At 45.1% G+C, this 19,214-nt stretch overlaps 1 protein-coding gene across 1 annotated transcript in view; it reads right to left on the bottom strand.

Moving 5' to 3' along the window:
* Positions 1–4,707: 4,707 nt before the first annotated feature.
* The window catches only part of meis1b (Meis homeobox 1 b), a 99,299-nt gene continuing 84,792 nt past the window's right edge, over positions 4,708–19,214 (bottom strand). The window contains exons 10-12 of the mRNA XM_076285980.1: positions 12,668–12,726; positions 11,499–11,588; positions 4,708–6,202 (exon numbers count right to left, since the gene is read on the bottom strand). Coding sequence (XP_076142095.1) covers positions 5,919–6,202; positions 11,499–11,588; positions 12,668–12,726 — 433 coding nt within the window. The 3' untranslated portion in view covers positions 4,708–5,918. The remainder of the gene's footprint in view (positions 6,203–11,498; positions 11,589–12,667; positions 12,727–19,214) is intronic.

Raw genomic sequence — 19,214 nt, 5'->3', positions numbered from 1 at the left:
GAGCTGGGCTGGCGTACCCTGGGCTGACATCCGAGGCTGCCTCACCGGCTCCTGTCCTTGGTCAGCCCGCTACTAAGGTGACCTTGAGAGAGAGATCGAGAGAGAGAGAGAGAGAGAGAGAGAGAGAGATGGATATGCTGTCAAGTACTGACAGATAGGTCGCTTGCAATGAAGCAAATCTTGCAACGTTGCACCATTCTTAAGCTTCAGTAGTATCTTTTATACTGCTCCATGTAAACATTACTATTGTATGGTTGTAGGCTAATCGTAGGCTATGTCGGCTATTATTGAAAAAATATTCATCTTTAACACAGTAGTAACTATTGTCGGGCCTAGTAGACAATAATAAACACTGACTTCGTTACTGGTCGCCCCCTTAAATAGTAGTGTTTTTAAATGACTCGCGTGTATCCGTGTTGGCTCCAGGAACTGACTGGTACATATCAACTACTCAGTTGATTGCTGCCCTATACAACACGAAAACTGGACAAAAATGTCTATAGAACAACTTATAATTATTAGACATACGTAATCAATATTGTCGTTGCAGTTTCAACTAAAACTAAATATAGCCTAGTTGTCATTTGCTTAGTTGTATTGAAATATGCATAATGGTAGCAACCCCAAGTCACGTTCTTTATCTATCTATCTATCTATCTCTGCACCCCATCTCTCTCTCTCTGTGTCTCTCTCTCGGCATGTGTGTGTGTGTGTGTGTGTGTGTGTGGAAACTATGTCGGCACTCTTCTTGTCTCGTCAGTTTGAGAGCTGTGTATGCATTTGTTTGACAAGTGGCCTTTACCAACCTCAATGAGCGTGACATATGAAATACGATATAATGACTTCATTTTTCCAAGACCAGATCAAGTAAGCTGCTTGACGCATTTGAGTTAAACGCTGTCAAAGTCTCACTCCAAGTTTCAAGATATATTTGTATCTAAATATCTAAACAAAAAACAATGCTGCGGGTGACTAGGTACAGCCATGTATACAATTAGGTTCTTGCTTATGCTAAGGCTAAGTATCTACCACTCTTGCCATATACCACTCACTGTTGCGTAATGATAGTGCGTAATTTTAACTCTGTCGATGTGTTGAAGATCTGCTCATCTCTCTCTCTCTCTCTCTCTCTCTCTCTCTCTCTCTCTCTCGTTTACGCCCCTCTCCTCTCTCCAGTTTGTTATTTTACTGTTCTCTCACCGGGTTTTGCAAAAGTTTTCCACCATTTATCGACGGACACCAAATCAAACGTTCTTTCACCTCAGTAAGAAAAGAAAATGAGTGCGTGTTGTATTAAATGGACAAACAGCAATCCAGCATCTCCTGACCCCGACATGCACGGCCCAGTACCATTGATCACCTCCCTTATGAGATAATGCAATTACAAACATCAATAAGGAGCTGCGAGGGGAATCATTATGTGGTGACAGTGATAAATGATAGAGCAGAAAATAGCGTGGTTCTCTCCAACAATCCTAGAGCCCAGGGGCTTTAAGGGCTGGGTTTAGTCGCCAAGGAAATAGATGACATCCAAAATGGCCCTAATGCAGAGCTTAACAGTCCTCATCCTCCCCTTTCTCCTGCCGGAGTTTGCTTTCCTGTTCTTTTGTTTCACTACCAGCTGCCACATCACACGACGGTTAGGCTATGTGGTGTTTCTCGTTAGTATGCCTGTCCCCCGTCTCTTTATTTACTTCAATCCAATTGTTTTATGTGTGATTTAAGATTGTGATACCTCATCAAATAAACAGTAGAATGTGATGGAAAATAATGTCTTGAAAATAATTTCTGGTATAAACAAGTGTGCTAGAGAATGGATAGCTGTGCATAAACTGTTTCCTAATCAAACACTGTCCTACTGCCGTCCTGCTTCTGGTGATTATAAGTGGATCAAACCGTGTCCATTTGTTTTACTGTCAGTGATATGTGCCCATCTCAGTAGCCTAATTATCTTACATAGGAAAAGTGCGGGAAGTTTATATTAGCAGCTGGGGGTTTGCCTAGTACTCCATTTTATTAATTGTTAACAAATGTATATTTATATAGCCTATATATACACACACATTAATAATAATAATAATAAAAAAAACACTTTACCTCAATAAACAGACATGGAACGAATAGGCTACAACTAAAATTAAAAGAAATAAGTTGACTTTTAAATATATTTGTAAATTAACTGCCCATCTTTTGATTAGGTAACAGCCTAACACCAACCAACAACATGGTCAATTGCTTAGGCCTGTAAGAGGGATTTCAATAGCTATAGAGAAAACAAGACAGTGTCAGTGTAAACATATTGTTTCTCACTGTATGATTTTATGTAGCACCTTTATTCTTACATAAACATAGGCCTAAGTCAGTTTCAAAGCTCCACTGTATCTTTCGGCAATAACGACTGAATGACGTGGGGCAACAATAAAAAAAAATAGGCTATAGGGCGAGGCGGAATGGTAGGCTAAATGTCTTTGACTATAGCCTACAGCCAGTAATCACAATATTAGGATAAATGACAGCGCTACAGTTGAATCCCAGTAAAATTATGGCCCATTCACTATCCACTAAGCTATTAATTGTATCGCCTCACAGGGTAGGCTAAGTCGAATTGTGAGCTTCAGTGGGGGGTTCTTTGGAAAGACTATTCTAAGGCGACAAATAAAGTTATAAATTCGTTGGTGTCCAGAATCTCTGACTAGCAATGGTCTGAAAAGAGCTTTAGAACAATGTGAATAGCTTAAATATTATATAATGATGGACGGAGAAATGGACAGACCTGGGAAAAAATTGTGTGAGAATAGATTATAAAATGCAGTTCTAGAAATGCGAGATTATAACAAGAAGACAACGTAGGCTATTCATAGCAAAATAAAAACCTGAAATAGGCCTGATCTTAGATGTAGCCTTGCCAGGAGTGAAGATCAACAATGGAAAAGGCTACACAGTGGCTTTTCGTGGGGCTACATATAGCCTGCAATGAAAATAGCCAGTTTGCTCATTATAATGGCCTAATGAAACTAAACCATGGTTGGGGAAGATCTCAGTTTACAAGCGGGGCATAAAACAACCAAAATCAACACATTAGGTGGTCTGTTAATGTAGTCTATAGGCTGTCAGTTGTAAGAAAATGTCTCGACAAAATGTCTACATAAAATGTTCATTATTGTTTAGGCTATTTATATCGTTTAAACAATGGCGTAATGGAAATGGCTACTCCGCCTATTCGATATTTTGTCACAGAAACCTGTAAGTCGCCTTGGCTAGTAGTAGTAGTAGCCTACTGTAAGTGAATCTGTGCACATTAGTCACTTTCAAATATGCTCCCTATCGGACAGTTTTCCACATCCCCTAAAGATGGCAGTCAAACATGGGATTTATCTCCGCCTGTCTCCAGAGCTCCGAATGGCGAGAGGCACAGGAATTCAAATCTAAAAAGGTTCAACCACTCAGCCATGGAAAAAGGGGCGCAATTAAAATGTCGCCAGGGTTTTAAGAATGGTGTTGCGTTAGAGTAAAGAGCAGTCAGTAGGGCAAAGACAGTAAAGCGATCTTAGAAAAAGCAATATTGGCTACGCTTCACACACACTGAAGGGGAGGGTATATGGATTTAGGCTATATGCATCTTGCCCAAACGCCAATAGACTCTCTTAGTGGTGCTGTTTTCTTGAAGTCTATCAAAATACTTTGTTGTTTTAGAGAAACAAACGTACTGATGCAAGCCTTGCAGGTTAGTTCACGTTTCAAGTTAACTTTCGCCTTCGGTCTTTCACTATAGACGTCTGTGACAGTCGGCTTGAGAGGACATCGGGCTACTTGCAGGCGTTCTTTTCGAAGCCATTGACTGTGTGCAATAAGGCGTGAGGGGGAACTAATCTTCCCATTTAAATGTTTCTGGCAATTTTATCTAAATGAATTTTAATGCTAAACGAGGGGCAATTCTGTGTTTATATTCGTCCCCCACCCTCACAGCCCTCATCTCCTCTCTCTTCGCCATTTGTGTAGAAGAATGCTAGCACAATGCGCGGATTTGTTGCGCTTAGTCTTCGCCCAGAAGACGTGGGGGAAGGAGAGTACAGTTTATGCAGACCTCTTCTCATACGCCAGGCAGAACCTGTTGGACTACAGTACAATCCCAGATAAACTGATTCTAGTGAGGGGTCAGTCATTTCCACGTCGATATAAATTGCTTTACGCTGAAATCTACTCGGCTATGATAACACTGGCCTTGCTGAACACGTCCCCTTACAAGTTCTTGTGACTCCACAGGGATTCGCATAACCCCTCTTCTGAATAGCTTACCTCTTTGTTGCCGTTGCATCTGGCAGCCTTTTATAGCTTTTAAACTCATATTATGACGAATTCAAAGAAAACGCAGCATATAATGTGTAAAAAGATCACGTTAGCTCATTTATGAAAGCTATCTTTAGCCCCAGCCTAAAAGAGCAAAGCCCATAGGAGACAAAAGGTGCCATAGGAGCCCAATAGCTTTTAACTGTTCTCTGAATATTTCAAATGGTTACACTTACGTATTGTAGGCCTAATACATTCCACATTTGAAGTATTTTCTCATAATCTTCTGTTTTTAAACAGGTTGTGGTCTATTTGTTGATCATTTCAGTCTAATTGTATAACTTGTAACTGCTTATGAAGATGATACTGACTACAACAGCACTTCATAGTTCTATGAGTAAAGGGAAAAAATCCAAAATGTGTAACACAACATTCGAGTTTATCTCAAGGTAGTCAAATAAAACAACTAGTGACATTACAGCTCATATTTGTTTTCACTCTTTTTATACACAAAATTTATTCATTTACAATGTACACATAAAGTTTCCACGGTACCACTGGGAAAGAGCATGTATGATTGATGTCATACAAAAAGATCAGCTCATTTTCAGTATGTATAGGTGGCAGTTGTTCCAGCAAATCCATTCTTGAATAGCTGTTATGACAATTGGATATCCACTTAGAAAGATACTTACACACACCCACAGTTTCATGCACTCTCTCAGCCTCAACACACACACACACACGCACACACACACACACACACACTTTTTGCACTGTCATCTTCCATCAACAATTCCTGCTGAACATCTGGTAAGGCCAATTCAACTGGTGAACACATGAATTAGGTATGCAAATTCAAGCCCTGTGTGACAACAGAGACTGAAGACATTGAAGAAATTCTGAGCATTCCGTCGTCATTCAGGAGGAGCTGACCCAACAGCCCGTAGACGTATACCCAAGCATCTAAATGTGGCATCTTTAACAAAAAAAAAAGTTTTCAAGAAAGGCCTGCCAAATGATTTTCAACGAATTTTTGATTTATTCACATACTTTTGTTTTTCTTTTTTTAAATGCAAGGTGATAGGGGTAGGAAGTCAGAGGTCTATGGAGATGGCACACACATAGTGTGGAAAGAAAAAAGTTCACATCCTTTTTTAAAAAATCTATTAGAAACAACATAATATGCAGAACAATACGATAGCATTTACAATACTTAATTCCCAGTTCTCAGTTCTCTTGAGAGTCCAAAGCAATTTTACAACAGTATACAATATGTCCTCCTCCCTCCCTCTAGGAGTTGATATAGTAATAATTTCAATCTCTCTCTCTTTCTCTTCTTTTCTCTCTCTCAGTTTGAACCTATGCAAAGGGCACCTTGTGTTTCTAAGTGTCCCAAAGAGTGCAGACATTGGCTTTTCTCTCGGTCCGAATCTGTTGCCATGAGAAGAGCTCTTCAATCTCTGCAAGAAGTCAATATGTAATGGGGGGCCACATTTGCCCGATGGGGGAGGAGGGGGGGGGGGGTTGGAGTGGGGTAGGTAGGGGGGGGGACACACACCAATGCATCACAGTTTAGCTTCTTTCAATCGCAACTCGCAAGTTTTTTTTATAAGAATCCCCTTAAAAAACTACTGGGCGTGGATGTCCATGACAGGTTCCCCCATGGTGGGACCGCCAGGGTGGGGCACGCGAGGGCTGGGTGCAGACATGGGCATGACGGGATGTGGTGGTCCTCCGTGCATCAACATCGCTGGGTGGTGGGGGTGTCCAGGAATGTAGGAGTGCATAGGAGGCCCGTGTCGCAACTGAGCAGAGTGGGGGGGCATCGGGGGGCCGCTGTAGCTCGGTTGAACCATGCCCATACCCACTGGACCGCCATGAGACAGGTAATCCCCAAGCATGCCCTGCAGTCCTGGGGGAGGGGAAAACAACACAGAGAGATGTGGATTAGTTCAGTTATTAACAAACCAAGTGCTACTTCATATAAATAACAGGATACATACAGTAGAATAAAATCTTCTCCGGAATGATTTACAATTGAGGATTATCTAGTTTACTTTGGATTCAAAATCGAGATGATGACACAACTGGATGGACACACATTCACGGTTTTAAAGTGGCGTGCTGCTCTCAAAATGGATTTCCTTTTGTTAACGCTTGAATCCGAACACGGTGGGGTGGTTGGTTTGGCGATATTAAAAATAACCTTCCCGAGCAAGCGAGCAGGCTTTCCTTTAATGAATAAGTGGCGAGGATGACTGGCGCACATGTTCAGTGCATGGCTCGGTCTCTGGAGACCCTCTGCCTGCTCCGAACAAGGCACTCTGCTCCCTCTTGCACAGCAGAGCTGTGCTCACTGAAGGATCCATCAGGCCTCGGATGGGCCATAATCTAAAGGAGCAATCCAACCAGAAGCCTGCCCTTCACTGAGGTCACCCTATTGTTTTGCTCAGTCCAGTCATCTCTGTTAGTGGGGAGCTTTTTTAAGTTTTGTTAATCTTGCAGCTGTGTGAGGTAAGGGATACTGAAAATGTGAGTTTGACCGAGACTGTGAGTTTCGCTCCTAATCAGTGATCAACAGCCTCTTTTAAAAAAAAAAAAATGCCTATTGCATTGTGCTTCGTGAGTCATAGCCATGTTGAAGGGCACGGAAATTTTTGAGCATTGAATGACTTTCATGTTTGACTGTTTATGCCCATATTAGGAAAGGACGTCTGAACTCCTGGTTCTCTATGAAACAATACCAGCAGGAGTTTGGTCAAACTTGTATGAGAAAATAGATACAATGCAAAAATTGCCCTCCAACTAAAAGAACTATGTTGAATTATGTGGGACTATGTTGTGCTTTGGGGCACATAATTAAGGCTTATAAACATACTGTATATAAATGGCTTAATATTTTACATCATCTTGCTATTTCATCATATGGAACACAGTGTGTTTTCCTATGAAGCACCAACAGGCAATTTGGCTCTTTATCCATCTTCTCCCTCCCATTACCGGAGCAGACACAACTAAACCTGCCTTAAGAACAGAAAGCCATTGTGCTCCAATTACAGGAGAGAGGGGTGTAACAGGCTAGGCCTTCACCTGTGGGCTCTCACCTCTGAGTGTACACATTCCTCCAGCACATTGGAGGAGAAGGGGAAAAAAACACTTCACCATCATTAATGGCCACAAAAGTAGGGGAGGCACAAATGAGGGAGAGAAAGAAATAGAGAGAGCGAAAGAGAGCACACAGCGGTCATTAACAATTTCATTAACTAGCGTTGTTCACCCGGCTCTTCTCAAATGAACATGTGATTCTCTTGTCGTGCGGTGGTACAATAGGCGAGGTAAACCTATTGTGTGTCTTTCGATTTTTCAATCTTCCCTGATTTCAATCCTTGAACACATTGTTAATGAAAGCTGTGCAGATGAAACATCAATTCTATCGGGGGAGAGAAAGAGAGAGAGAATAGAGGAGGGGGAAATGGAGTGCGTGGTTGAAAAGGCACACACTGCTAATACGTTTTTTCCCTTAATAAGCCAATCAATACATTGAGTTCCACTGCTTGGCCATTCCCAGCAGTACAGAGGGGGCAAATCAACAGGGGATATTTGCACAGACAATATGAGGGCTAAGTCCCCCTGGACCTTGTTTTTTTCTGTTACTTAAAAGTAAAAGTTCACCCCCCCCCCCCCGCCTCCTCCCCAAAAGGGGAGATGTTGACCCTGCAGAAGGTTAACAAACTTGCGCCTAATAATTGGGAGGAATGAATTTGCAGACAAAGGCGAACTCCAGCAGGGCTCGGACTGCATAGGGTTAGCGGGTGAGTTGAGCTAAGCCTAGCACTAGCGTTTGGGGAAGCAATTGGACTGTGTGTGTGTATGTGTGTGTGTGTGTGTGTGTGTGTGTGTGGAGGGGGGGGGGGTTGTGTTATGCCACCTATATGCCTGTAATTAATGCTCTCGCTGTGATCGCCATTGTCTGGGGAAAAAAATAAATTGCAATTTTTTGCCCACCCTTGGCTAATTTTGAGGAGCAAAAAGAATAGAGGGGGAGAAATTCCTCATGAAACAGTACTTCCAGTCAGCTATCAAAGGGTCTCCCGTTTTCTGCTTGAGTTGCTCAGTCTTATCTGTACTGACAGGTGTATTGTTTCCAAAAGCTATAAGCTCTATAATCGTCATGGGTAGAAAGCATAACGCTCTAAGTAGATTTAATTGGCTTTGGTTTTAAGTAATGTTGCAGTGTTACTGCTAGAAACACCTTCATTTCAGGTCTCCCCGGCAAATGACTACTTAATTTAGCCTTAAGGAAAATGTCCCAACTAATGAAAATTGCTTATAAAATATAATGAACCCTTGCTCTCTTAATCAAATAAGATAACGTTTTTTGTAATAACCTATTAATTTAATTGGTCATGAAGAATATAACACATCACTTACATTTAATTGACCTAGAAACTAAAGTAACAATATTTAAATTAGACAAGCCAGCAAATTCCAGCGATGAAGTCATAAAGACAGAGCATTGTCAGCCACCGCGACATATTTCTGTCACCCTCTACCTCTCTCTCTTCCTCTCTCTTGCCATCTCTTGCCTCCCTCTCCTCCTTCACTGTCTCTCCCTTTTCCCCTTGTACCCATCTCATCTAAGATTCCACACGCGGCCCAATTACGGAATTCAGCAAGCAAATTGAGTCTGCTTAAAGCAGGTTTCTGCCTAGTCTACTGGGAACCATGGCAGCTGCTGGAACGAGGCCGTTTGGACACAGGGAATCACTCTCCATGTTTAGACACACACACACACACACACACACACACACACACACACACACTCACACACGCACACACACACAGACACACAAATAAAATACTTGCGAGCTATGAGGAAAAAAAGAAAGGACAGCTAAAAGAAAAGAAAGAGGTAGCTGTCTTGAACATGGCAGCAAATGCAGCAACATTGCATGTGTGTGTGTGTGTGTGTGTGTGTGAAAGAGACAGAGAGAGAGAGAGTGAATGCTGGTCAGCTGACGGTGGGAAGTATGAATATTTGCAGCTTCGCAGGCAGCCCATGCCCAGAAGCATTAATGATCTCTATTTTTGTATACTGAACAAGTCAAATCCATTTGTCACACTCCCTCTGATGGCATATTTAATTTGGATATAGTCAATTAGGCTGAGCTAAGCTCCCTACCCTGCTGAGCACACCTCCATTCTGGACTAGTTTATTTCCCCTTCCTTCCCCATCAGTAATCCCATTATGACAGCCTGACAAGGAGAAAAAACAACAACAACCACATAGCAAGTAAATATCAATATCACAGCATTAGAAAGCGTGCAGACACACACGCAGAGACTGGAACATGGTAACTGAAATGACGTCTCTGAGTGGTGAAGTGTCTGTTTTTCACTGTGGTTGTGTAAGGGTAAGGCTGAGGGGGGGTTTTGGTACTGCTGCACAGGTTAGTGCATTAATGTAACTCATGCATCAACTGCAGTAAGGCAGATTTATGACACTTTGGGGACATGCACTTTCCTCTGCTTGCACTGCTGCAGACTGCTTACATTTTGCCAATCAGTCTGTTGCTATGGTAACATCCTGCTAACCCACCCCCTTACCCAAACCCCAGTCTCACCCGCCCCGCCCTCCCCGTCACCAGCACCACCCCCCACACACCCCCCCTTTCCTTGTGCCACTCACCCCCTCCCTTCTTCTACTCTCTCCTCGTCTGCCTCTCTCTCTCTCTTTTGCTCTTTCTCCAGCCCACACTCAGCCATGTTTTTTCTTCTCTCTTTCTCCCATGTTACTCTATGCAATGTTTAGTCGTGTGGCCAGTAAATGTGTCAAAGTGAGGGGCAGGGATAAAAAGTCACACAAACACAAAGTACCTTATCATCAAAGAGAAACAAACACTACATGAAAGAAAGAATAAGAGAGGATAGAGAGAGAGAGAGATTGAGGGAAGGCCAGGACAGTATGTAGCCAAGAAAAATTGAGCTTTGTTTGAAAAGCAGCAGAAAACATCACCAGAACGAGAGAGCCAAATCTGAAAGATTTCAGAAATATCCAAAAAAGCACTTAATCCTTTATAAACGTAAGTAAAGAGGGGGGGGGGGGGGGGGGGACACAGCAAAGGAAATGTGTCAACCCTGCTAGGGCTAAAACTAGACCAGTTGTGAATGAGCATGGTACCCTGCTAGGGCTAAAACTAGACCAGTTGTGAATGAGCATGGTACCCTGCTAGGGCTGAAACTAGACCAGTTGTGAATGAGCATGGTACCCTGCTAGGGCTGAAATTAGACCAGTTGTGAATGAGCATGGTACCCTGCTAGGGCTGAAACAGGACCAGTTGTGAGAGAGCATGGTACCCTGCTAGGGCTGAAACAGGACCAGTTGTGAGAGAGCATGGTGAGCTTGGAAGCCCTTGTGGTTGTTGTTGTCTTGCTTTTTGTACTTACTTCCCCCTTTGCTTTGCGATTGGTTAACTAGAAGAAGGTTACATGTAGTGCCACTGTCCCTCCATTCCCATATTCATGCCCATTCCACTCATAGGCCCTAGAAGGAGAGAAACAGGGAAAGAAGAACACCAGAAGATGAGAAAAAAAAGACACCGACAGCTGAAGACACAGAGGTAGACGAGAATCTAAAGCGCAATCCCACATTTGTGAAAAGCAGTAAAGGTTAGAAGCCAAGCCGGGCATTAAATATGAATATCATAAAAAAAGATTACACCAAGATTAATAACCGCAGGATGGAAGGGGTGGTGGAAAGGCCCCTTTGCAAATGGTTTGAATTTGTATGGGGGCATAAGGTCGTGGGTTGTTAGACAGTGACCAAAACCACAAGGCTTGAGTTCTGAGAAAAGGGTAGGGATTACTACCAATGGTGTGAGAGAGAGAGAGAGAGAGAGCGAGAAAGAGAGAGACAAAGAAAGAGAGAACTAGGAAATGAGAGACGAAGAGGGTGTGAGGGGGTGTGATGTGATGGCCTACACCTGTGCCAGTCATTGCAGGGGGCCCTTCCCCTGCATGCATGTGTGTCTGAATGTGTTAGTAGGTGTGTGTGTGTGTGTGTGTGTGTGTGTGTATGTGAGAGAGAGAGAGAAAGAGAGAGAGAGAGAGAGAGAGAGAGAGAGAGAGAGAGACCAGAGGCTTGTGGGAAGGTGGAGGTTTGCAAGGGAGACAGCGGGGTGAGACGGGGAGACACGCCAAAGTCTTACCAGGTGGTCTGATTCCCATGTGCTGCTGTCCGTCCATGACAAACCCACCCATGGGCTGACCATCTGGGTTATAGGGAGCTCCTTGACTTACTGGAGGAGGAGAGGGGGGAGGTGGGGGAGAGGGCATGGGACAGTGGTCAATTAGTGCTTTTAATTAAGTTTCCATGGCTGAAGCTACATCATCTGTTAATGTACGCAGTCTGAAGCTACCCACCCCTGTTTGTCTGGCTGTCTCATTGTGACGCTATCAGCTAGGAAACATTCTGGGGTGAGCAGACACCATGATAATGACCTCCACATTCTAAATTAATGCATATGACTTTACCCATACCTTAGTTTGTTTACTTGTTTCTGATCTTTTGAGTTTTCAAATGTATTTGGACACAGTGGATATACAAATATGACATACGAAAATTGACAAAAATACTTCACTGTAGCCAGGAAGAAGCCAGAGATACTTCCACCATCCCCCCTTCCTAACTAGCCAACCCATAGAAATCCACTTACTGCAGATATATGCTGTTTGGGGGTTATTCAAGCAAAAACAACAACTCAACCCCAGTGAATGCTTTTGAACTTTACTGAGTCCCTAACGCCAGGCTGACCCCTGACCCCTATTACAGGTAATAAAGTTTACAGCAGTCCACAACAAGCCATGCACCAGGGGACCGCTCACTCACTGCAGCAGGGAGTAGAGAGAAGCCGAGAAGCAAAGAAGAGAAAAACTACAAATTATTTTTATTATTATTTTCAATTTGAAAAATCCACAAATCCATCCTTAATTGGCCAATACAACTGCATTGTAGGCTCTGTATCTCTATCTCTCCTGTAGTCTTCCAGGGTGGTGAGAGCTAACTGGAGAGGAGCAATCGAAAGTCTCTGACATCAGGCTGACATGAGTTCTCACTCAGGAGTTATGGTATGAATAAGTTTAATTTTATCACTTCAGTTTGCTCTTGTTTGTTTGTGCTTCATGTAATCGGACAAATCAAAGGGTCCAAGACCGAGCGATTAGTTTGGGGTTAATTTGATGAATTTTAGTGGTCAATAAGTTGCCGTAATCCAGACTTCACAACGTATTTATTTACCGGCCGGGGGACCTCCGGGTGCATGGCTTGTGGAGGGCTTTCGCCTGTGCGACTTGAATACAGTAACTATGGGAGACTTGCCTGCTCGATTAGACTGGTCAATCATGGGCTGAACTATTCTCCTTCTTGCATTTATGAACCTGTGCAGAGAGAGAAGACAAAAAGCAAAGACAAACACATGGTCAATTTCAATATCACTTACAATACTGGAGAACTACACCAAGAACAAGTAAAAAATTTGGTGCTGCAGTAACGGAAAAATGCCAGTGGGAAGTCTGCAATTTTTCTACAAGTCGGTTGTCCTAGTTTCTCACGGCCCTGTTGTCAAATTCGCCCCGTAATGCTGTGCAGATCAAGCCTGACAGCTACAGGGAGGTGAGGACGGAAGGACTGACGTTCCCTTCTGTAACACGTCAAATCGGAGGGCAGGGAGGGGCCGTGCTAAAATCATGCTATAACTGCAAGAGCAACATAAGCTGAACTCACAAGAGCTCCTGGCTTGTACAAACTTGTAGGCCTTCAACATACATCGTTTCAGCAAAGCAAACAGAGAGCCTTTGTGAATCCACTTGAATCCAGTTTTTTTTTTGTTCACTTTCTTAGCTCACGAGAGAATTGCCATGTCGTTTTTCTTTTCTCGTTGTCGTCGTCCTACTCCTCCTCCACCTTACTGCGAGGCTGTCTCATGTTCTGATTCTTGACTTGGCAGCAACCACAGGAATGAAATTTGTGTGGGAAAAGTTTGCGGACAGAAAAATGTCACGACGGAACGAGAGCAAGTTAGGTTGTTCCTTTCCCTTTTTCCTCTTTTTTTTCTTCTCTCTCTTGCTTCTCACACAGTCTTCCTAGACTTTGTTTAAGAGGAAAACAAAACGTAATGTGGGATGTGTTAAGCCAACGATTTCATTTTGTTTTGTTTTAAACCGACACGGTCTCCGAGAGCTTGGGGTTGTTTTCAGCACCTGAGGTTCCGCGTGTGCATGAAATATCATGACAAAAACATATCTGGCATACATAGTCTGTGACTCCCACCCCCCACCCCGCCCAGCGTTAAAGACCTCTTTGGCCTCGCTTTGCCTAAAACCCTTCTGAAATGACCCTGTGACCTGTGCTGACCTCCAGGAGAGCAAGCTCAGGAGTCCCGACTTGATTTATGTCCTCCTGCTGTTGCCCCAGTTGGGCACTTCCATTTCATCTTTTGAGGGGGGAATTAGTAGACTTTTAAGGAAACAATAGCCACACTACTCTTTTCAAGGCAAAAAAGCAAGGGAGGAGAGAGAAGGTTGGGGTGGGGTGGAGAAAAAAAGAGAGAAAGGCACAGAGACAGAGAGAAAGAGAGAGAAAGAGAGAAAGAAGGGAAGAGAAAAGAGACAGCAGACAAAGAGTTGCTCAAGCAGGCATCTGCTAGCTTTCCTTAATGAGAGTGCTTATCCCCTGCTTTTATATTTGTCTAATGCCTCCTGAATCTGAGTCTTCCCATGTCCCTGTCAAGACATGGGAAACATCAACTTAAGAGACATCCGAAGAAAAATAGAAACACACACGCACACACACACAAAACACGGAGAGAGAGAGAGAGAGAGAGAGAGAGAGAGAGAGAGGAGAAGAATGTACGGACATGGCAGTGCACCATCAAATGAGGGAATGTCTGGAGTTTTATCACCACCAGCCTGCAGTACTGGGGGAGTCTCGGCCCGGCATTCTTTTTATTGCTCTCTCCATCTCAGGCCGGGGTCAGGGGAGGGTCAGTGTTGTCTATCTGCTGACCTCTGCCGTTTGGATTTTCCTCTCTCTCTCTCTCTCTTTCTCTCTCACACACACACACACACACACACACACACGCACACACACACACACACACACACACACACACACACACACACACACACACACACACACACACACACACACACACACACACACACACACACACACACACACACACTCCTTTTCCTCTCTCTGTCTCTCACTCTCACACACACACTCTCACACACTTTTGAAATGGGGAAATTGCCTGATCCATTCTCTCGTGGAAAAAAAACCTGGTATCTCACGCTTCCTCTTGCTCTCCTCCACACCACCATATCTAAGGCCAGATGCACCAAGGATCTGAACAAAGGACAAGTGCTACACAATACCAGGCAGGGGGATGGAGGGAGGTAACGAGGGAGGGAGGGAGGGAGGGAGGGAGGGAGGGAGAGAGGGAAGGAGGAAAGGGTGGGAGGGAGAGCGAGGGAAGGAGGGGTCTGTAGGAGTGTGAGGAAAAGAGAAAGAATGGTCATGCTCTGTTGTGTGAGCCAGCCGGACGCCTCTGTGCTGACGGTTAAGAAGGCAATCAAAGAGCGGCAAGGGCCGCGCAGGGAGAGGGAGAACCCGGCCTGGAGGGGGGGGGGGGGGGGGGTGCGCCATTAGGAGTTAAAGTTCACCTTTGTGCGACCCCTTCCGCGCCATAGGCCCTGCGTTTATGGCCCTGTTCAGTTTCGACTTCCCATCGGCGCACAATGAGCCCGACTATTCAGGCCCGGGCCGCGAGGGGACAATGGGGGGCTATTTTGGAGCCCGAACGCCACTGGTGGCACTTCTAAAGTTGGTCGCAAAAAAAAAAGGAGGGAAAGCAGAAGGAGAAAATGAGGAGGAGGAGAAGAAGGAAAAAAACAATAACACAGGGCGGGTGTAGGTTTTTGAACATTCTAAGTTCCGCAACAATTGAAGGTTCTAAAATTCTATGTTGAATTCAATGAACCCAGATATTCTTTAGAACGTTCATTTCTCAACATTCCCGTCACACCGGTGTGACGGTACTCCTTTAAGGGTTAACAAATGATAAAATTAAGAGCTATCACCCTCCTCTTCTCTCTCACAATTTCCATTAGTTGTGTGTGTGTGTGTGTGTGTGTGTGTGTTTGTGTGTGTGTGTGTGTGTGTGTGTGTGAGTGTGTGTGTGTGTGTGTGTTTCCTCCAGTACATTACTGCATAGCTCATTTCTCTGTCTGCACACACTGAGGAGAGATGGCTGCTCATGAGCGAGTGGAACTGATTGCAGTCACGTCTGCCAGAGTCTCACTAATGCCCCATTCTCATTACAAACGCACAGGTGTAGCACAAACAGCACGTGAAATGGCCAATTAAAAGCAAGAAATTGTCTTTTTCATCAGCTGCCTTTGTTGCGTGACCAATTGGGGAATAATTTAATAACCATTGCTGGAAAGATCTGGATTAGAGATACAAAAGGTTGCTTTTCACCGTGTCTATCTCAATCGCGCTTGGAGAGCAGTAACATTTTCACCGACTTTCAAAGAACAGCTATTTTGAAAAAGATAAAAAAATCACCATCAAAAAAAAATACTCAGATAAAGTATTACCATAAATTGACGCTTTGACTAATAAACCGCTGTCAGAATTCCAAAATGAATTCATAATTTACAATAAACCGTCTCAGCTGAGCCCATAGGGAATATTGATCCTTAATTTGTATGAGTGAAGGCATGTTATCACAGAGTTACTACTGGGATATTGTCAGTGGTCTCTGTTGCCATGTTCATAATATCCCCCACTCCTTCCTCATTTTGGTAATCACACACACACACACACACACACCTCCCCCCATATCACACCTCTCTAGTGAGAGGAGGAACTTTATTATCTAGTATGTCTCGGGCAGAGATCCATTTACTTAAGTAATTAGTTATTCTACTATTCCGTCACATGTCGACATGCCTTCAGGGGGAAATCATAAATAAGAGCATCTCTCCTTCTCTCTTTTTTTCCCTTACACGCGCGCACACGCACACACACACACTCACTCTCTCCTCTTTCTAATCTCAGCCTCAAAAGTCATAAAATTCCATCTTTGCTCCACCCCCTGTGCTAAGTCAATCTCAGGTCAGTCACTCAGCCCTGGATGTGTTTAAATAAACTAGTCCAGCTGTTTGCTGCAGAAATTCCATTTACTCTCACAGACCACCACACCACCACCACCCCACCCTACCCCTCTCGCCTCCACCCAGCCACCTCCATCCACTACCTCCTCCATTCCCTCTCCCCCACACACTCTCCTCTCCTCTCCTCTCCCTACACCCACCCACTTTAATCAGCCAGCCGCTCCACACGGACCAACAGCAGCCGCTTCAGCAGCAGCACAGGCGTCTGTGGCTGGCTGCAATTATCACAAACACACTTCATAGAATGGAAGATGGCCATGTAAGCAGACAGTGTTCTCCCCCCTCTCTCTCTTTCTCTCTCAACACACACATGTACACACAGGACAGGCTTGCTGTTTACATCTGTTTGTGTTGCGTACTTTAAATCATGGTATATTTGTTTTTTATTTACTAAGCAATCTGTACATTAGAAACAAACAACTGTCTTCAGGTATTGTGCTGTTTAATTCTTTGGTCCATTTACAAATTGTCTCTTTTAATGTTTCATTACAGATCCGAAATCAAGTGTGCAGTGTGCAAGCATAGCTGTTCCTGTCCAAAATCCTTTCCAAAGGGAGGCTAAAGCTTTGCCCAGAATACTGTGGGCAGGAGAAGTCCAGGCAATTCACAAGAGACCCAGAGTCACTGACATCTAAACACATACAGTAATCTCCCCCCGCCTTCACCCCCACCCACATGCACACATACACACACACACACACACACACACACACACACACACACACACATACACACATACACACACACACACTGCATATGGTGTCTTTCTCACCTTCTTCCCACTGCCACACTCACTTTCTAATAACTACCATCTCCCTCAGCCCCTCAACGCCCTGATGCCCCCTCCGAGAATCACACACTCACACACACACACACACACATGCACACACACTGCCCTCCTCCTCGCCCCCGCTTGCTTCCATTACCGGCTGGCATGCTGGCGTTTTTGCGCGAGCTGAAAGGAACAGCGCGGCGACAGCAGAGCCTGAGGAAACAGGCTTCTGCCGGCCTCTAATTCCCACCAACATTACGGGGGATTACCTGGAACATTCTCCCGCAGGTCGCCCATGCCCAAAGAAAACAAGGGGAAATGTTAAAGGGAGCTTTTGGGTAAGACCGGCGCAGGGGCAACTCTAATCCCTCCAGCGGTGCTGAGCGTTGGCGTCGGGATTTGGTGGGCTGCCATTACATCTACCCCCCCCCCCCCCACACACACACACACACACACATACACACCACTCCACCAAGCTCTCCTCCTCTCTCTCTCTCTCTCTCTTTCCTCCTCCTTTCCTTTTCCCTTTCTCCTCCTCCTTCTTCTCTTCCTCCTCCTCTTCCCCAACTCCCTCCTGTCCTGGCCCCTCTCACCACTACACAGTTAATGCCTTTCCATTAGCAGACCTGTGATGTGTGACGTGTGTGTGTGGGGGTGGATGTGTGTGTGTGTGGGGAGGGGGGGATGTGCGCGCACATGTGTGTGTGGGCCTGTCCGGCAGTCGCCTCGCTCACACCATCGGCTGGACTCGTGAAACAGGACGCTTTTGCCAACGGGAGCGGGTCCATGAGTGGCCAGCAGCCAGGGGCTACAGAGAGAGGACCTCCAGCAGGCTCGAGGCCTCACACGCACACACACACACACACACACACACACGAAAAGACACACAAAACTCTCTCCAACTCTCTAACAAAACAGAGACACACACTCTCACGCAAAACACATTCACATTCACGCATTCACATGCACGCACTCAAACAAACCATCCACAGCAAGTGCACAAACCCAGACGAACACAAACAGTATGCAGCCACAGCTTCCATGCACATAGTTGCACAGTTGTGCAAACACATTCGACAATTCAATTCAAAGAAGCTTTATAAACCCTCAACACCAACCCAATCACCCTGAGCTCGAGCAGCCTCTTAAAGCCACGGGCCGACCAGAACCTTGCGGGGTAGAAGCACATGACCAGATGTTTCGCAAGCAGACACATTTGATTTGACAGGGGGAAGATCTGTCCCGCTCACGGCCCTAGCAACGGCGACCCGGGAATGAGGCAGACAGAGCAGAAACCAAAAGCATGAGAAGAGACGAACGAGTACGAGAAAGAGAGAGAGAGAGAGAGAGAGAGAGAGAGAGAGAGAGAGTGGAGGTCTTCCACTACCCTGGAACTGACGTCTATGAGGTCATGTTTGGCAGCGACTTGATTCGTTCTACACTACTTCTCCACCCAGAGCTGCGCGAGAGAGAGAGAGAGAGAGAGAAAGAAAGAAGGAGGGAGGAGGGAGAAGGAGTGAGAGTGAAGGAAGGAGGGAGGGAGGGAAGGAGGGCTGGCCTGTTTGGGCTGTAATACATCACTGACAGTGAGGGCACCATCGTTGCTCTGGTGCCCACTTCACAAACACAACATTGGAAAGTTCTCAAGTCCGTGCTGGCCCATCCCAGCGGCCGGGGCCAGGCGCTCAAGGGCTTGTTCATCCGGCCGTGCCCCTGCCCCCGGCTCTGACCGCTGGGACTCTGTTGGGGGAGCAGGGGGAGGGAAGGGGGGGGGGGTTCCATTTCTGGGCACACGCGTGCGGGTGTGTACGTCTGTGTGTATGTGTGTGTGTGTGCATTTATGTGTGTGAAAGAGTGAGAATGAGAGAGACTTTGTACCTGTATTTTCTGTGTGCATGTGTGTGTGTGCATGTGT

This window comes from Alosa pseudoharengus, unplaced genomic scaffold, assembly GCF_046254945.1.
Source record: "Alosa pseudoharengus isolate Yale_2024_CS ecotype anadromous, Long Island Sound unplaced genomic scaffold, YU_APseudo_1.1 YU_APseudo_1.1_scf_15, whole genome shotgun sequence".
Lineage (NCBI taxonomy): Eukaryota > Metazoa > Chordata > Actinopteri > Clupeiformes > Clupeidae > Alosa > Alosa pseudoharengus.
The sequence above is the reverse complement of the archived record's forward strand: the minus strand, read 5'-3'. Positions and strand labels throughout refer to the sequence as shown.